We start from the raw sequence: 18750 nt of genomic DNA, 5'->3' as shown, positions 1-18750 counted from the left end.
CTCCCTCCTCACAGGCCTTACGATTGCGGGATCAACCTCCTGCCCAGGATGGCACCACTCCCTTGAGTGGCTCCGTCCTGGGCAGGAGGTTGATCCCGCAATTGTAAGGCCTGTGAGGAGGACATCGCTACTCTCTCTCACCCACCAAATGACCGGCCATGGAGAAGTACATCACGGAGTCACTGGCAGGTGGGATCATCCACCCTTCCTCCTCTCCAGCAGGGGCGGGGTTCTTCATTGAAAAGGACAAGTCACTCCATCCCTGCATTGACTATCAGGGTCTCAACGCCATCACGGTCAAGAACCGCTACCCACTACCACTCATGACCACAGCCTTCAAACTACTCCAGGGAGCTAAGGTGTTCACTAAACTGGACTTATGCAATGCCCATCACCTAGTTAGGATCAGGGAAGGGGATGAGTGGAAGACAGCCTTTAACACCACCACAGGCCACTATGAGTACCTCGTAGTCCCTTTTGGCCTGACCAACGCACCTGCGGTATTCCAGGCTCTAGTTAACGATGTCTTAAGGGACTTCATGAACACCTTTGTCTTCATATACCTGGATGACATCTTGATTCTCTCTCGCTCCCTGAAGGAACATCAGGGTCACGTCTGGCAGGTCCTCCAATGCCTGCTAGAAAATAAACTGTTTGTTAAGGCGGAGAAAAGTGAGTTCCACCAAAGCTCCGTCTCATTCCTGGGGTTCATCATCGCTCCAGCGAAGATTCAAATGGACCCCCTCAAGCTGGAGGCAGTCGCTGACTGGTCCACCCCATCTTCGAGACGAGAGCTCCAGCGCTTCCTAGGATTTGCCAACTTCTACAGGCGCTTCATTCACAACTTCATCATGGTGGCCAGACCTCTCTCAGCCCTGGCCTTGACCAAGACCCAATTCAAGTGGGGGAGGAAGCAGAGAAAGCCTTTTCCACGCTCAAGCACAGGTTTACCACAGCACCCGTTCTCACCATACCCGATCCAACCAAGCAGTTTATTGTTGAGGTTGATGCTTCCGAGTCAGGGGTCGGAGCTATACTATCCCAGAGGGCCAGTGATGGCAAGGCCCACCCATGCTCCTTCTTCTCCCGCTGGCTATCCCCAGCTGAACGAAATTACAACATCGGTGACCAAGAACTACTGGCTGTTAAACTAGCCTTGGAGGAGTGGAGGCACTAGCTCGAGGGGTCAGAGCTCCCTTTCCTAGTCTGGACCGACCATAAGAATCTGGAGTACCTCAAGTCCGCCAAATGCCTGAATTCCCATCAAGCCCGTTGGTCTCTCTTCTTCTCCCAGTTCAACTTCACGCTCTCCTACCACCCAGACTCCAAGAATGGCAAACCCGACGCCCTGTCCAGGATGTTCTCTTCCTACCAAGAGGAGTCCAAGCTGCTGGAGACCATCTTTCCTCCATGCTGCCTGGTAGGAGCCGCCATTCTAGAGGTTGAGACGCTCGTGCAGAAGGCCCTGGAGCAGGACCCCAGTGAGGGTAACCCCAACAACACTCCTCCTAACCATCTGTTTGTTCCCTGTCCTGTGCAAACCCAGGCGCTGCAGTGGGATCATGGCTCCAAGCTGGCCTGTCATCCGGGAGCCGCCTGAACCCTGGCTCTCATCCAGAAGCACTTTTGGTGGTCATCCATCAAGGTGGACGTCCAGGAGTTCATGGCAGCCTGCGACACATGCTTCCAGAACAAGACAGCCAATCAACCCCCTGCCAGCTTGCTAAGACCCCTCCCGACTCCGCATCGACCTTGGTCTCACATCGCCCTGGACTTCATCACAGGACTCCCCAACTCAGGTGGCAATACATGTATCCTCACTGTTATTGACTGTTTTTTTCTAAGACTGTCCATTTCATTCCTCTGCCCAAGCTCCCCTCAGCCAAAGAGACTACAGAACTACTCGCCCACCACATTTTCTGCCTACATGGTCTGCCTACCGACATTGTTTCTGACCGGGGTCCTCAGTTCACTGCACAGTTCTGGAGAGCCTTCTGCAAACTCATCGGGGCCACCTGTAGTCTCTCCTCATGCTTCCACCCACAGACCAATGGCCAGGCAGAACGGGCGTACCAGGCTTTGGAGGTTACACTCAGGTGCATGGCATCCAGGGATGCCAGTTCTTGGAGCAGGTACCTACCCTGGATCAAATATGCACATAACACTCTCCCTTCCTCTGCCACAGGTCTCTCTCTGTTCCAGTGCTCACTAGGTTACCAACCACCACTGTTCCCCAGCCAAGAGGAGGAGGTTGCCATACCATCAGTCCAGCTCTTTATAAGCCGCTGCAGGAGGATGTGGGCATTGGCCCGGAGAAGACTCATTTGCTCCACACTCGCATCCAAGAGGCAGGCCGACAAACGTCACTCCAAGGCACCCACCTACTGAGTAGGTCAGCGAGTTATGCTCTCCACGCACCACCAGCCATTTAGGACCGTCTCTCGCAAGCTAGCACCCAGGTTCCTTGGACCCTTCCTCATCAAGAAGGTAATCAACCCATGTTCTGTTAGACTGGCATTACCACTCACCATGCGACGTGTTCACCCTACCTTTCATGTATCTCAGCTTAAACCTCTGGTCTCCAGTCCTTTGCCGGCATTCACTTCCTGGTTTGCTCTACTGTGTATAAAAAGGCCGTTCTCAGAAGGGGACTTTGCCAGAACGTCTCGTTGGTTTTTCACATCGTTTCTGCGCCATTATTGCTTCTTGGATTTTGCTCTCTGCCTGTTTTTGGATTTTGCCTGTTTCTTGTCAGTTTTTTTGCACTACGTATTTGTCTTTTTTCATGTTTGTTGTGCTATGTTTTTGTCTCAAGTTTTTTATCTGAACTATTTTTGATGCTAGCGTTTTTTGTCCTTGCCTGCCTCGTTTTTTTGTCCTTAGCTTTTTCTGGATTACTTTTGGTTTATTTTTGCTCCTATTAAATCTTTTTCATTATTGGATTTACTGGTCTGTGTTCTGCTCTTGGATCCTACTCACCACCTCTCACCACCCATAACAGTAGCAAGACTTGAAAATTGCTATTTACAAATGGTCTCCATTCAATCAGACAGGGCTAGAGCAATATTGCAGAGGACTGTAGATAAAAATACCAGGATTCAGATCTAAAGATGCAAAACTGACACAGATCTTCGATAGCATTAATTGCAGCCAAAAGTACAAAGGCATGAACTGTAATTGGAGGGTAGGTCTACCAAGTATTCAACAAGAGGTTTAAATATTTATGCAACCCACCAAAATGTCTTTTTTTCTTGTTTAATTAACTTGTATTTCACAATAAGAATATTTTTGTACCTTTTTAAATGCTCTGTAAATCAAACAGTAAAAAGCCCAATTTTTCCCACTTCAATTTCAGGTTGTAAAACTACAAAATTTTTTTTTTTTAAAGTTCAAGGAGGTCAAGGCACTGTATAGCCTACCTGTGAAAATTTTTTTTTTAACCCATCCTTGAATCCATTATATATGTAGACGCTTCCTTCACTGTCTGCTTCAAGAGGAGCTCCCACTGCGACATCATTGTATTGGTTCCCATCGATGTCTCCAATATTGGCTATAGCAGAGCCAAACCTTGCATATATGTCCTTTTGTAGTCCATGCAATTCAGAGGCTTCTTTCTCAAATTGTCCCTGTAGGAACAGTCCACTGAATGGTCAATTTAAAGAAGACAAAATGAAGAATTTTTTAAGGAAAGATGTAATTATTAGATATACTTTATTCAGTTTGTAAACCAGCACTTTGCCTTCTTCTCCTTTTACATGGAAATGTGGCGCTCCAACCAGAAGATAATCTGTGTACTTATCATTATTGATGTCCAAGGCACAGAGAACTGATCCAAAATAAGACCCTACCTGTATAGAACCAATATAAATGTCAGTTATTGTTAAATGACTTTATGACAATTCCAGCTTAAAAGACAAATATTTCAATCAAGAGAAAGGATTCCAAAATGATAAGGATTTCATTCTTCATAAGTATTTATTCAAACCTGATCTCCTTGTAGCAAATCCTGATTGGTTCCATCAAAAATAAAGACTGCACCAGTCAAGTTGTACCTGGGAGCCCCAGATATATATAGTGTTTTCGAGTCCATATATGCTGATGCCACGCTGTAACCTATAATTACCAAAAAGCTTCAGGATGTGATCTAATGAACATTTTCCCTTAACGTTTACAGAATGCTTTGTTGATCATACCCAAATAGGAAAATCTGGGTTCTTCCTTGGTTGCATTAAAAAATGCCACAGGCTTTTTATTTTTTAACAAAATGATCCCTCCACTCCAGTCATAGGCTCCCACAGTGCCAAAAAGCATCGAACCCTACAAGTTAAGGGTATGTAATTGAGTATGTAATTGTATTTTGTGGATAAGGACAAGCTCAACTTCATAATAACTTTTAAACAAAAGTAGTTACTATGTCCTTTAAAAACTAGCTATAATGGAGGAGTAATATCTGGCACTTACATCATGGATAAAATGAGAGCTAAATCCAGCCTCTGCAAGCTGAAGTTCAAATCCTGCTCCCTTCTGTATGCCTGATAGAAGGGACAATCAATCGATCAAAACACACAGAAAAACTGTTACTATTCATGTCTCTTTTTCTCAATAGCAATCCATAGCATGTCCCGAACTGTTTTATACCTCTTATACCACTGCAATTTGCCAACAATCACATGAAAAAATCATGTAATGCACTTTAACAATTTATATTTAATGTTGTGGAAAGTCCCCTCTCTCTTGAAGATAATAAGACCAAAAAAAGTGGGTTACAGAGAAACCACCAAATGCAAACTGTTCTATCCTGAATACTCTCCCATAGCAGAGGACCTGCTGAGTGTTACACCATGCAGACACTGTTAGCTCACTTCTTTCATCTGCTCCCATTAGGGGTCACCACAGCGGCTCTGTTCCGCAAATTTGATTTGGTATAGTTTTTACAATGGATGCCCTTCCTGACACAAGTGAGTGATTTATAATCACACTACCCGTTACCACCCAAATGAGGATGGGTTCCCTTTAGAGTCTGGTTCCTGTTGAGGTTTCTTCCTAATGTTGTCTGAGGAAGTTTTTCCTTGCCACCGTTGCCACAGGTTTGATCATTAGGGATAAAATTAGCTCATGTTTAAAGCTTTTAATTTTCTGTAAAGCTGGGACACTGTCTGTTGTTAAAAGCACTATACAAATAAACTTGACAACCCTCCCCAGTCTATCTGGGCTTGGGACCAGCACTAAATATGCACTGGCTTGTACAACCCCAGTGGCTGGGTATTTTAACCTAATCTACATGTCTTTGAAAGTGGGGGAAACCAGAGCACCCAGAGGAAACCCATGCAGACAACATGCAAACTCCACATAGAAAGGCCCCCATCAGCCATGTAGTTTGAACCCAGAGCCTTCTTGCTGTGAGGTGACGTTGTTAACCATTGTACCACCATACCACCCAGACACTGTTAACTAACATGTTTTTTAAATTCATTAATTACTAGTCTTAGATTATGTGCAATGCTGACCATACAAGTCCCTATGAATCAGCTGTTACTGTAGAAATATTTTAGAACAAGCACATTAATGTAAACCTGTAAAATAAAAGAGCAGCGATCTGACCAATGTGAAAATTCAGCATTGCTGAGGCATGATGTAATTTACTGATCAAGTAGTAAACAAGTGATTTGCATTTATTTTCAAATAACTTGCCTTCAATCCCAATTATTTTTTCTTCCAAAGAAGAAATAATTTTTTCCAAGGCAGCATAATCAGAAGCGTTGAAAAATCTGTCATTGCTGCCAGCTATCTCCATCATCTCTTCCATTGCCTTTTGTCTATTCAGAACCTCCGGCCCAACCTGAGAATAAGACATCACTGTATCAGTGCTATATTGTTAATGAACCCTTTATATAGCTATATACAATGTATAAAAGCTGCATTAAAGATGCATTCCCATTTACATACAGTCAAATTTGGCTATCTGAATACGAAATGTCTCATCTCATCTCATTATCTGTAGCCACTTTATCCTGTTCCACGGGGTCACAGGCAAGCTGGAGCCTATCCCAGCTGACTATGGGCAAGAGGCGGGGTACACCCTGGACAAGTCGCCAGGTCATCACAGGGCTGACAGACACAGACAACCATTCACACTCACACTCACACCTACGGTCAATTTAGAGTCACCAGTTAACCTAACCTGCATGTCTTTGGACTGTGGGGGAAACCGGAGCACCTGGAGGAAACCCACGCGGACACGGGGAGAACATGCAAACTCCGCACAGAAAGGCCCTTGCTGGCCACGGGGCTCGAACCCGGACCTTCTTGCTGTGAGGCGACAGCGCTAACCACTACACCACCGTGCCGCCCAATACAAAATGTATAATTAAAAAAAAACCTACAAATGACAGTTTTTGTTATTAATCACACATTCTTAAAACCATTTTACATGTTTTTCAAATATTTATGTACATCAATGAATTATCTTTGACATCCCGGATAAAATATGGCCAACTGATATTCTAAATATCCAAACCAGCAGTCTTACACAAGGCATAGGCTAGAAACTAAATGTAAAAGGGTTTAAATTCTCTGTGGCAGCCACATGGTGTTAACGAAATAAGAATCAAATTCCATAGCATAACATATTAACAGATCTGTTTTATTCTTGTCACTCGAGCTGGTATGAAATAGTGTAAATGTGTATACTTACCCCTATAGCATAGCGAACAATCCCCTCCATCTGTGGCATGTTCAAAACATCTGTGAGGTTTCTTGTATCTCCTAACATTTGCCCATCAGACAGTAGAATAATCATTTTTTTGGCATTCTTTTTTGATCCATTTTCAGGAACAAAAACGTCCGTGCTGCCGGTTGTACAGGACACAGAAGCTAATAAAGACTTTGTAGCAAGATGTGCCGTAAAGACTGATAGACTATCAGCCATTGGTGCAATTTTGTGCAAACTCATGATTAGAATTTTTTTGGGTTTGAGTACTTACAGAACATGGTAGAGAGCTGAAGCAGTCTTGGTGATTTCATGAATTTGTGTTATGTTCTTCACCTTATTCAAGGCTCTGACACCATCTTCATTTTCTTGTAGAGAGAGTTCTGTCGTTATGTTTCTCCCATACTGCACTATTGCAAAATTGCACTGAGGAGAGAGAGAGAGAGAGAGAGGGGAACTTATGGTTGAAATATAACCATTTAGTTTTGACTTTATTGCTAATGTTAACTGTTTATCTAAATAAGCAATTTTCATGTAGCACTTCAGTGCTCAGCCTATTTGTGAACTTTAGTAAAAGACTAAAGTTGGCTCTCTCATGGAGTAATTCCAGACAGCCTTAATGATGTTCTGAATGTTCAGTGATGTTCATGTTATCTGAAAAACAGTCTATTACATCATATCTTTCTTTCATCATGCAGTATTTGTGGAATTAATATTTTTGTAAAGTCAGTTTTTGGACAGCATAATTGTGGTCTTTTTTACTGACACACTAAGGCAGGAGACATTACATAAACATAAGATAAAATTTGTAAAATATTTTTGGGTACCTAAGATTTTTGCAGAGTAGTGTATACCCTTCATTTCCTATTTCTCTTCTCTTAACCAGTGTTTTTAAAATATTCTAGCCATCTTCCTAATATACAAACCCCAATTCCAGAAAAGTTGGGATATTTTCCAAAATGCAATAAAAACAAATCTGTGATTTGTTCATTCACGTGAACCTACATTTAACTGACAAAAGTACAAAGAAAAGATTTTCAGTAGTTTTACTAACTTAATTGTATTTTGTAAATATAAAAGCAGTTAGAATTTGATGCCTGCAGCACAGACAAAAATAAAAAATATATAAATAAATATTGGGACAGAGGCATTATTATCCCCTGCCACAAAGTGCACAGGGGATATAGGAATGGAGTTTGTCTATCCATCTGTCCTTCCGTCCGTCCATCAGTTTCAATCTGGACAAGTCAAGTCAAGTTTATTTGTATAGTGCTTTTAACAATAAACATTGTCCCAAAGCAGCTTTGCAGAATTTGAAAGACTTCAAACATGAGCTAATTTTATCCCTAATCTATCCCCAATGAGCAAGCCTGTGGCGACAGTGGCAAGGAAAAACTCCCTCAGACGACATGAGGAAGAAACCTCGAGAGGAGCCAGACTCAAAAAGGAACCCATCCTCATTTGGGCAACAACAGACAGCATGACTATAACATTAACAGTTTTAACAAGAAGTCAGTTTCATTGATGTTATAAACTCTTCATTGATGGAAACTTGAGTGCAAAACTGTTCATGACAACTGCAGTCCTAAAGTTAGCAAGTCAACTGTAGTCCTCAGCCACAAAAGCATTACTGTAAGTGTCCAGAGTGTCTTCCAGGTGTTCTTCTTTAATTCTTGACTTAATTATTGACCTTTTCTTTTCATTTCCACACAATTATCAGACTCGTCTCATTATCTCTAGCCGCTTTATCCTGTTCTACAGGGTCGCAGGCAAGCTGGAGCCTATCCCAGCTGACTACGGGCGAAAGGCAGGGTACACCCTGGACAAGTCGCCAGGTCATCACAGGGCTGACACATAGACACAGACAACCATTCACATTCACACCTACGGTCAATTTAGAGTCACCAGTTAACCTAACCTGCATGTCTTTGGACTGTGGGGAAAACCGGAGCACCCGGAGGGAACCCACGCAGAGAACATGCAAACTCTGCACAGAAAGGCCCTTGCTGACCACGGGGCTCGAACCCGGACCTTCTTGCTGTGAGGCGACAGCGCTAACCACTACACCACCGTGCCACCCGTAATTATCAGACTAATACATTTTTCCAAAGGCTGGTCTTTTCAACCACTTCCTGCTGGTTTTCAACTCATTCACTCCCCAGCCATTTTAATAGGAACTTGTTCTTGATTCCAAGGTCCCTGTTCTTGGCTGCAGGAGTGGAACCCAATGTGGTCTTCTGCTGTTGCATGCTGAGATGCTTTTCTCCTCACCACGGTTGTAAAGAGTGATTATACTGTATGAGTTGCTATATCCTTCCTGGCAGCTGAAACCAATCTGGCCATTTTCCTCTGACCTCTCTTATCAGCAAGGTGTTTCCACCCACAGAACTGTCACTCACTCTGTGTTCTTTTTTGTTTTGTTTTTCGCACCATTCTACGTAAACTCTCTTGTTGTGTGTGAAAACCCCAGGAGATCAGCAGTTTCTGAAATACTCAAACTAGAGGTCTGCGCGGGACAGAATTTTCAGTCCCGCACCCGCCCGCTCACGCATTGTGCAGTCCCGCTCCCGCAAAGAATTATGATTTTCAGTCCTGCTCCCGCCTGAGCCTGCCATATTTTGTCCCGCTCCCACACGCAAATCCCGCATGATGCAGACGTTCGCGTTATTTCTCATGAAAGTTCCTGTCATTGGCTTGGGGAATTAAACATGCTGAGCTTAGCTGAGCTCTCCACTGACTGATCCTTCATTTATTGTAAGTTTATTGTTTAGACTCTGACATTCTGCTGACACATTCCAAGTTGAGCACTGCATGCGCTCATGATTGACAGCTCTCGCTTTGATTGACAGCTCTCGCTTTGCGCACTCGCACTCCCACTTCCGAGTCTGTGGCGTTATGATTCCAACCGCGATTTCATTCTCCTCTCATATGAAGTGCTGCGCAACCACAACCAGCTCCTCAGATTATACACTGTCTATTTCTAGCTTTAAATTGAACAATCTGTGCAATACACAGTCTTTTTTTAATACTAGCTAATACTTTTTAATACTTTTTTAAAATACTTAGGACTAATACTCTTGACTTTTTAACGGTAAATGTCCCTCTTTTTAAAGCAGCACTTACTTCTGAAGCACTTTGAGCTTCACTAGAGGAGCTCTGCTCTTCTGCCATGATCGGAGATCTCAAACACGGAAGAGCGGAAAGGAATCGGAAACGTACGCGAGATTAGATCACATCCGCAAATTTAGGCATCTTAAAATGTTTTTATTAATGCCAAATAAAATATCCAGCACAAATTATATATGATAGACATAAATTAATAATTTATAAATTTTATTTTAAACATGTTTTTAGTTAGCGGGACTGCAGCTTATCACCGCTCCCGCCTGCGCCCGCATTGTGCACTCCCCCTCCCACCCGCGCCCGCAATGAGCTTTCAAAATTTGTCCCACGCCGCACTGCTTTGCGTCGGGTCCCACGGGTCCTGCGGGACTCCCGCGGGAGTGCAGGGCTCTAACTCAAACCAGTCCATCTACCACCAACACCCATGTCACAGTGAAAGTCACACTTTGAGATCACAATTTTTCCCATTCTGATGTTTGAAATGAACATTAACTGAAGCTCTTGATTTGTATCTGCATGATTTTATGCATTGTGCTGCTGTCAGTGGATCGACTGATTAGAGAACTGCATCAAATAGCAGGTGTTTCTAATAAAGTGGATGGTGAGTGTATGTTCAAATCATGGACGGTACCAGTCAAAAGTTTAGACACATTCTAATTCAATGTTTTATTCTTTATCTTTATTAATTAAAACACTTCATGTCTTTAAAGTAAAGATGGATGTTGTTTCTCTTTACCTAGTTTAGCGGTTCTTGACATAATATGGATTACTACAGTTGTGGAAGAGGGCTATTTCCTGTATTTTTATTATTTACTATTTACTGTTAATTGAAAAGCATTCCACATAATCACCTCATGAAGCTGGTTAAGATAATGCCAATAGTGTGCAAAGCATCATCAAGGTAAATGGTAGTATTGCTCTACAATGTAGAAAATAGTCCAAATACAGAAAAACCTATGAATGAGTAGAGTGGGGGTATACAAACTTCTGACTGGTACTGTATATTCAGTCATGTATGGTCAAGATTTTTCCACTGACCAAAGTATCATGAACCAAAAGCCTGAATGCATTTCGAACTAGTAGCCAATTTGGTATTGCTAGCTTCTGAAGCCCCAGGACTTTCCTAGCCTCTTATCTCTTACTGAAATGAACCTGTGGTGCTCAGAGATGGCTGGGCATAAGACATATCCACAAACTCTTAATCAACCTTGCTTCAATGAAAAAAATAAATTTAAAAAAAAAAAAAGTATATATATATATATATATATATATATATATATATATATATATATATATATATATATATATATATATAAAATTTATATAGGGCAGCACGGTGGTGTAGTGGTTAGCACTGTTGCCTCACAGCAAGAAGGTCCGGGTTCGAGCCCCGTGGCCGGCGAGGGCCTTTCTGTGCGGAGTTTGCATGTTCTCCCCGTGTCCGCGTGGGTTTCCCCCGGGTGCTCCGGTTTCCCCCACAGTCCAAAGACATGCAGGTTAGGTTAACTGGTGACTCTAAATTGACCGTAGGTGTGAATGTGAGTGTGAATGGTTGTCTGTGTCTATGTGTCAGCCCTGTGATGACCTGGCGACTTGTCCAGGGTGTACCCCACCTTTCGCCCGTAGTCAGCTGGGATAGGCTCCAGCTTGCCTGCGACCCTGTGGAACAGGATAAAGCGGCTACAGATAATGAGATGAGCAAAACTATTGAAAATCGTTTCTTTGTACTTTTATCAGTTAAATAAAGTTTCACCTGAATGAACAAATCACAGATTTTTGTTTTTATTGCATTTTTTAACATATCCCAACTTTTCTGGAAATGGGATTTGACTACAGTATGTTAAATTGTGATATTGGTTCATACAATTATCATATCATGAATTTTTCATACTGTTTGATTTTACTTACAATGAAACATGTTGTCCAAACATTTTTCATCACATTATAAATAAAGTCTTTGGCCCTTTCAAAATCCTCCTCGTTAATGCTACCAGATCCATCCAGCACAAAAGATATCTCCGTCCCTGCATCTTTACATAAACAAAAGCAGCAGAAGGATTTCACAAATATTACCTATATGAGAATCTAAACTGTAGTTTAAGGAAGTGATGTACATCAGACATGCATCAGTCATCTGATACTGTATTAATTTTGCTCATGGACTAATTAACAAAATTTAAATTACCTTCATCTTCATCGTCATCATTCTGTACAGCTCTTCTCTTCCTCCAGTGGTCTGAGCAAAGCATTTACAATATTTAAACATCCATTATTGATAAAATGTACATAATATATTGTTAATTATTAACAATTGCTACTTTTTCCTCAGATGCTTTTACCTTGATTTGGAGATTTTTGATTACTTTGATGAATGTTGTTGTTGTTGTTGTTGTTATTTTGTTCCAGTAACTGTAAAACTAAAGTATTTTGTTATTAAGTGAGAATCATTGAAAACTCTTCTGTTGAGAGAATTTCTTGTGTATGATTTAGTGCAGACACATACCCAACTTATCAGGATAGATTTTACTCTTTTCTTGCTTGTCAGATATGTTTGTACAGTTTCCGTTGAAATACTCAGCTGATGAGTTCCTTGTCCGAACTTGGTTACAAACCTAATTGTTGAGATAACAGATGTTTAATTTAAAGTTCATGAGCTTTAGAGATTCATTTGTGTTTCAAGTATCCTTCAATTATAATTAAACTGACTATGGCATGTATAAAAGCATCTTGTAGGGTGAAGATCAATAAAGTTTTTTATTTGTTTGTTTAATTATTGACCTTATTTAGCCAAGTTTAATTATTTAAATAATTTAGTCAGTTAATTAGTTAGTTATATAAATACAGTATATGTCCTCTGTTTTCAGGATTTCGTCTCCTTTTACAATCCTAGCTTTTTAAAATTTTGTCCCTGATCCAACTGTGACAACCTCATGATCATTGTGAGAAATGGATTAATAAGAGTTTTCTGAATTGAGGTCTTTTTTGTTCTCAAGTTTTAATGGTGCTATAGAAAAATGTCTGAACTATTGTGTGATATTTTAGAGAATAAAGTGGCTCACATCAGAAACTCAGAATTACAGCAAGATGGCGGCTGCTGGGGAAGTGTCTCTTGTTTGGTGACATGAAAAGCCATTTGAAAAATCTGTTGAGAATTTGGGGCAGTGATGTCACAAATGCATGTGGTCAGACTTATGACTAAGAAAGGCCATGAGTGATTGCAGGTGGCTGTAATGAATAGGGAAATAATTTTCACCAGAGAATTGTAAATGATCTGCTAATTTGTTATTAACGAGGTGTCTGCCTCTGGGTAGGCTATAGTTGTGTGTATTGTCAACACAACAATTATGTATTTATTTATCAGATCTTAGTTTAGCAACATATCATCTCTTTTCATGATCATTTTGTAAGGGAACATGAGTCACTGCCAAAAAAGAGAAGTCAAAATGTCTGACGCCTTCAGTAGGGGAAACTGTGGTTTTACACAGAACTAGACTGTTATAAAAAAGTAAGCACGAACTCAACTGCTCAATCAACTACTCAATCACATACAATATCAGACCTACATTTGAGTAAAATTCACTTCTAATTACCAAAAAATATATCAAAGAATCATCATGGAAAATATTTTATTTAATGTCACTGAAAATGTGAGAAGAATGTACCAGAAGCTGCTCCTTTTGTTCAGTCAAGCAGGATGCTACAGATACAATTGGACTCAGGCCTTTCATTCCTCCTGTAACTGATTATTTTTTATCATACATTTACAGAGTAAAGACAGTCTTACGTAATTGCAATTTAAAGCAAATGCAACGTATTAAAGCCCAATAGTATGGTATATGTTTAAGCATGTCTGGCCTATTTTTAAAATACATATCAAATTGACAACACATTACTAAAGTTACAAAAATAAAACCTTTACCAATAGCATCCATTCTAGAACAGCTTTTTTCTGTGCATCTGAAAATGTCTCCAGAGTTAGGAGAAGGAACAAAAACTCTATTAAAAAATAATAAAAAGATATACATTTTTAACATATTAGAGAGCAAATCTACTTAATTATGTTAATTATATCAATATAAATATTCACTCAATGTAATATTCCAGTGCTTTTGGTAGACAAGCATATTCAAATTATTTTAATATTTTTAAAACTTAGTAGACAACACTAACCCATCTGTTGATTGAATAAGGGTTTGACCGAAGAGTAGGTCTTCATTTGTAAAGTTGTTCACTGGTGTTGTGTAAATGTTGAAACCCACTGCTGTGTATATCCCTGTGAAAATATATTCACAAAATATAGAAGGACTGAAGCCAAATACAGAATACTAAGAACATGAAGAAACTCTTCACACTTTAGTCTGTTTTTTGTTTTAAATCAAGAATCAAGTATATATTTTATCATGTATAATTTTTATATTTCTTATGTAAAATGCACATAAAGTAGGCAAAAAGACATACCTGTTATAATCAGCACAGCTGCAAACATCTTGCTGAGGCAGTTGAGTAAATCATGTACCACAAGTGTCTGTTACAATCTGCACTGCATGTAAAGTTTCCGGTATTGTCTGCTTTCCGTGTGAACACTTTCACTCCTCCTACCAGCTGTTACCCCTGAAAAACTGGAAAAAAAATGAAAGAATTAAATTTTTATGATGATTGTGCTGAAGACTCTGTAAGATTCTGGCACATTTGCAGCACCTGAGAAAATCTTCCTGCATGAATTATTTTAACAACAACAACAACAACAACAAGGCATTCAAATTCTGTCATTTAGAGGAAACAACAGAAGGACCTGTGGTTCTTGTACATTTTAATGCAGGATGATTCTGGTGTCAACTGTAGAAATTTTCTTGCTGTCTTAATATTAAGCAAATATGGATAGTACAACAGTAACAAATTATCATTAAACTTGAACAAATCCAAAGTAATATTATTTGGTAACAACAAAACAAAGACACAAATAAATATTCAAATAAATGGGGTTATTATAGAAAGAATTAAGGAAATCAAATTTCTTGGAACAATTATTGATGAAAAACTCGGAAACCACATGTAAAAAACATACAATCCAAAGTATCAAGAAGTATTGCAATATTAAACAAAGTCAAACAGTTTCTAGATCACAATTCACTCCGGATTCTTTACTGTTCCCAGGGCCCTGTACTACGAAGCGGGTTTTCTGGCTTACCAGGGTAACTTCGAGAGTAACTTGATCACGTGCAGCGTAACTTCCCGATTAACCCATACTACGAAAGTTGGCTATGTTCAAACCGAGGTATGCTGCAATGGCAACTTACGCTGCATCTCAAACCTGCTCGTCTCAGGTTATGTTCTTGGTTAACCCGAGGTTTCCGATTAACCACACCCTTTTTAAACACCACCTCTCCACCGACATTTCCTCTAGAGACAATGCCAGCGTACCTGGATGACCCGTGCGATATCGGAGCGCAGATTAGAGATGGGATTTATGGCTCTTTGATGGGATCCGCATCTTTGTGATCCGTTCTTTGAAAAGAGCCGTTCAAAAGACTGGCTCATTTGGCTCTTTTTAAATATTTATTCAGTTTTAAGAAGACAGCGTCTAAAGAAGCCAGATCCCTCTGCTTAGACAGTGACATCAATATTTCTGGACATACCTTTTATATAAAGCAACCTAGACTTACATTATTGTAACCCCTAAACGCTCATAAATAACCATTAAAAAACAATGAGGGCTTCAATGAATGTCCATGCAGAACGGCTTTTCTGTAAAAAAAAAAAAAAACCACTCAAGAACAGTTACCAAGAACGCAAGAATATTTTATAGAAAAACACTTGTTTTACAAAAATACAAAATAGATACAACTACAATAAATATAACACAAGAACTAGTTATCACACAAGAACATTTTAATAGAAAAAAACAAACTTTCTATATTAAAAATATTGAAATTGTAACAAAAATAGATACAACTAAACAGTCAGATAAATAGATAAAGTTATAACAAGAACACAAGATTATTTTAGGAAAAAACAAACTTAATGCAAAAAACATTATTATTAGAAAAATAGATACAACTAGACAAACAGATAAATAAATAAAATACACAAAAATAGAACAAACAAAATGACGATAGAATAAATTAAATGAACGTCCGTGCAAAGTAGTTTTCCCACAATATTATCATTAATATCACACAACAACATTATAAACTATATACAAAACAATTTGAACTATTAGGCAAACAGATAAAACTTGAATAAATAAAAGGCAAATGAATGCTTGCACGCACACCCCCCCCATTATGAATGATGTTTTTATATTTCATTTTCACCTGTTGCCAGGTGCGTTTGGCACTGCTGTTGCCTCTGAAATGTTCACAGGACCGACACCAACTTAGTCAAAGGGACTGAACAGTCAGTCATCCTAATTCATGTGACTCTGTGCACATATCAGCTTAAGTAGGCGACTCCATGAATTTACCATACCAAATTTTATTCAGGATTTTTCGGACATTAAACAAGCTATATATGACTGGGGCCACGTCGAAGGACCATTTTCTGTGACTTGTGATTGATCATGAAGCTTTCTCTCATCCTATACTTCTGTTCTGGAACATATAGAGGGGAGAATGTACTGACGCATTTACCCGATCGGCAATTCGTTGCCAACATGCTTGCCGCTCCTTATTGGCAGCCGCTGTGTTAGATTTTGCTCTTAATGTTGTTTTGAACTCCTCGTAGCTTTGCATTCAGACACGGACTGACGGACGGGCCTTGAATTGCTTTGGGGGGGGGCACACATTTTATACGCCAAGCCAGGGCAACACAACTGTTTCTAGCAACCCAGGAGAGCAGCACAGACGTGACGAGTTAAATATTCTAAGAAACCTATAAAGCAACCAAAACAACTTTCCAAAATGTATCAAACATTGCTCAGCATATTAAAAGTTTTTTTTTTGCTCCGCTGGCCTCACAACGCACAAAGCTGATTTCGGGTATCTACCGGAAGATGCTGTGATATGATCCCGTCCAGCAATAAAATGTGATTGGCTGAGACAGCTGCTCATTTACCCAGATACCATCTGAAGAAAAAATGCGATTGGTCGGTTGGTTCATTCTATTACATTAACCCATTGGTTCCCAAGAAATATTAGTCCACGTTTATAGCAATGATCCAGAAATTATTACTAGTGTTTCTGTACTCACGGATAATAATGAATGAACCGATCAGCCGATTTCGAATAGTTTCAATACATTTTAAATTGAGCACATTTTTCTTTATTATTGTTATACTGAAAAACTTTGACTTGTAGTTTACGTTTTTTTTTTTTGAGGGGGGGAAACAAAGAAGAAGAATTAGAAGCTGTGACGGGCTCCTATCAGGCCAAGTGCGGTCACTCGCCGGCCACTTTCAGGCATCTTTTTCGGATTAGTGAGACCAGACCCTCTGAACATGAATGGGGAGATATCAATACTGGACTCTGTGAAAACTAACGGTCGCGAAGAGCATATGATTGAAATCGCCATGAAAAGCTGATTATACTTGAGTGTTAGGTTGGTTCTCATGACTCAGAAAAAGCTTTAAAATCCACTTTTCTCGTGGATTATTTTGACACTGCGCAGGCGCAGTACTTCTATAACGGCAGGAGAGGGACAGCGGAGCACGAAGCTGCAAGATGATTGGAAAACTGTTGGTTCAGATCGACATATGATTGGTTGTTGGCAGCGGAACAGGCGGGATATTTGCAGACCCGTACTGCCGTCAGAGACGGTTGATTAGAATGTTTGCTGCCGTTACGAACTGTCCCCATTCATTTCTGTGGACGATTTCTTCAGTGACCTGTCTCCTATGAAAAAAAGTCTCTGCTCTGGGTTCCAGCAGGGCGGGCCCACATGAGTCTCAGGGCGGGCACGGCCCCCTAAGGCCCGCCCATGGCGACGGGCCTGCGCGCATTCTTCCTCTGTGAAGTACGGCGACCGTGCCATTGTGAACAGTGGGGATTTGCGCTGATAACCTCCCCTTTAACGTGAACGCGCATTAACCCTGATTAGGTTAAACCAGGTTCAACAAATCAACTTCATAACTGGCGTCGTAGTACCGTTTAACCCCAAACAAGATAACCAGGTTTTGTCAACCCCGGTTTAGCGGGGGAACCCTGGGTTACTTCTGGGTAGGTTAACCTCCGTTCGTAGTACAGGGCCCTGGTTTCACCTTATTTAAGTTACTGTGCAGAGGTATGGGGCAATAATTACAAAAATACAATACATTCATTATTCATTCTCCAAAAAAGAGCAATAAGGATTATACACAAGGCTGGTTATCGGGATCATACCAATATATTATTCTTACAGTCAGAAATACTGAAATTTGCAGATCTGGTGGACTGTCAAACAGCACAAATATTATTCAAAGCAAACAATAATCAACTACCACATAATATTCAAAAACTGTTCACTGAAAGAGATGAGAGTTATAATTTAAGGGGTTTGTTTAAATTTAAAAATTATAGGGTGCGCACACAACCAAGAAAAGTTTTTGTATTTCTGTTTGTGAAGTAAAGCGGTGGAACAGTTTAAATGAGGAGCTCAAGGGATGTCCAGACATGAAGCGGTTTAAAAAGATGTACAAAAATTTGATTTTCACAAGGTACGGGTATAAGGATGAAGGGGATTAATCATAACTGGCTGTTTACTGTGTGTTTTTTTCTTTTTTGAGTCATCGTCTATTTGTTTTGTTTTTATCTTGTTCTTCTCCATTGTGAGCGTGGTATGCTAGATAATCAATTTTTATTGACTAAAGAAGAGGGGTGGGATTAAATAACTTTTACTTCAGCCCACTCCTTTTCGGACATGTAAACTCAAAACTGCTTAGTGTGTCCTTGTTTGTATTTTTGTTTTGTTTTCTTTTGTTTTGATTTTGATATATTATTATTACC

General features: G+C 40.2%; 1 protein-coding gene across 3 annotated transcripts in view; it reads right to left on the bottom strand.

Moving 5' to 3' along the window:
• itgae.2 (integrin, alpha E, tandem duplicate 2) overlaps positions 1 to 14394 on the bottom strand; it is a 29076-nt gene extending 14682 nt beyond the window's left edge. Inside the window, exons 1-16 of one of the 3 annotated variants that reach the window (XM_060943655.1) lie at positions 14291 to 14394; positions 14003 to 14105; positions 13752 to 13828; positions 13495 to 13571; positions 12336 to 12444; positions 12172 to 12249; positions 12018 to 12068; positions 11741 to 11862; positions 6984 to 7135; positions 6695 to 6848; positions 5692 to 5839; positions 4462 to 4532; positions 4194 to 4317; positions 3986 to 4113; positions 3711 to 3848; positions 3420 to 3626 (exon numbers count right to left, since the gene is read on the bottom strand). In XM_060943655.1, coding sequence (XP_060799638.1) covers positions 3420 to 3626; positions 3711 to 3848; positions 3986 to 4113; positions 4194 to 4317; positions 4462 to 4532; positions 5692 to 5839; positions 6695 to 6848; positions 6984 to 7135; positions 11741 to 11862; positions 12018 to 12068; positions 12172 to 12249; positions 12336 to 12444; positions 13495 to 13571; positions 13752 to 13828; positions 14003 to 14105; positions 14291 to 14318 — 1767 coding nt within the window. In that variant the 5' untranslated portion in view covers positions 14319 to 14394. The remainder of the gene's footprint in view (positions 1 to 3419; positions 3627 to 3710; positions 3849 to 3985; positions 4114 to 4193; positions 4318 to 4461; positions 4533 to 5691; positions 5840 to 6694; positions 6849 to 6983; positions 7136 to 11740; positions 11863 to 12017; positions 12069 to 12171; positions 12250 to 12335; positions 12445 to 13494; positions 13572 to 13751; positions 13829 to 14002; positions 14106 to 14290) is intronic. The other 2 variants (XM_060943656.1, XM_060943657.1) reach the window with 2 other exon arrangements.
• Between the last annotated feature and the right edge of the window lie 4356 nt (positions 14395 to 18750).

The sequence above is a fragment of the Neoarius graeffei genome, chromosome 17, assembly GCF_027579695.1.
Source record: "Neoarius graeffei isolate fNeoGra1 chromosome 17, fNeoGra1.pri, whole genome shotgun sequence".
In the NCBI taxonomy this organism is placed as follows: Eukaryota; Metazoa; Chordata; class Actinopteri; order Siluriformes; family Ariidae; genus Neoarius; species Neoarius graeffei.
Note: the sequence above shows the minus strand (reverse complement) of the source record. Positions and strands in the feature narration are given on the sequence as shown.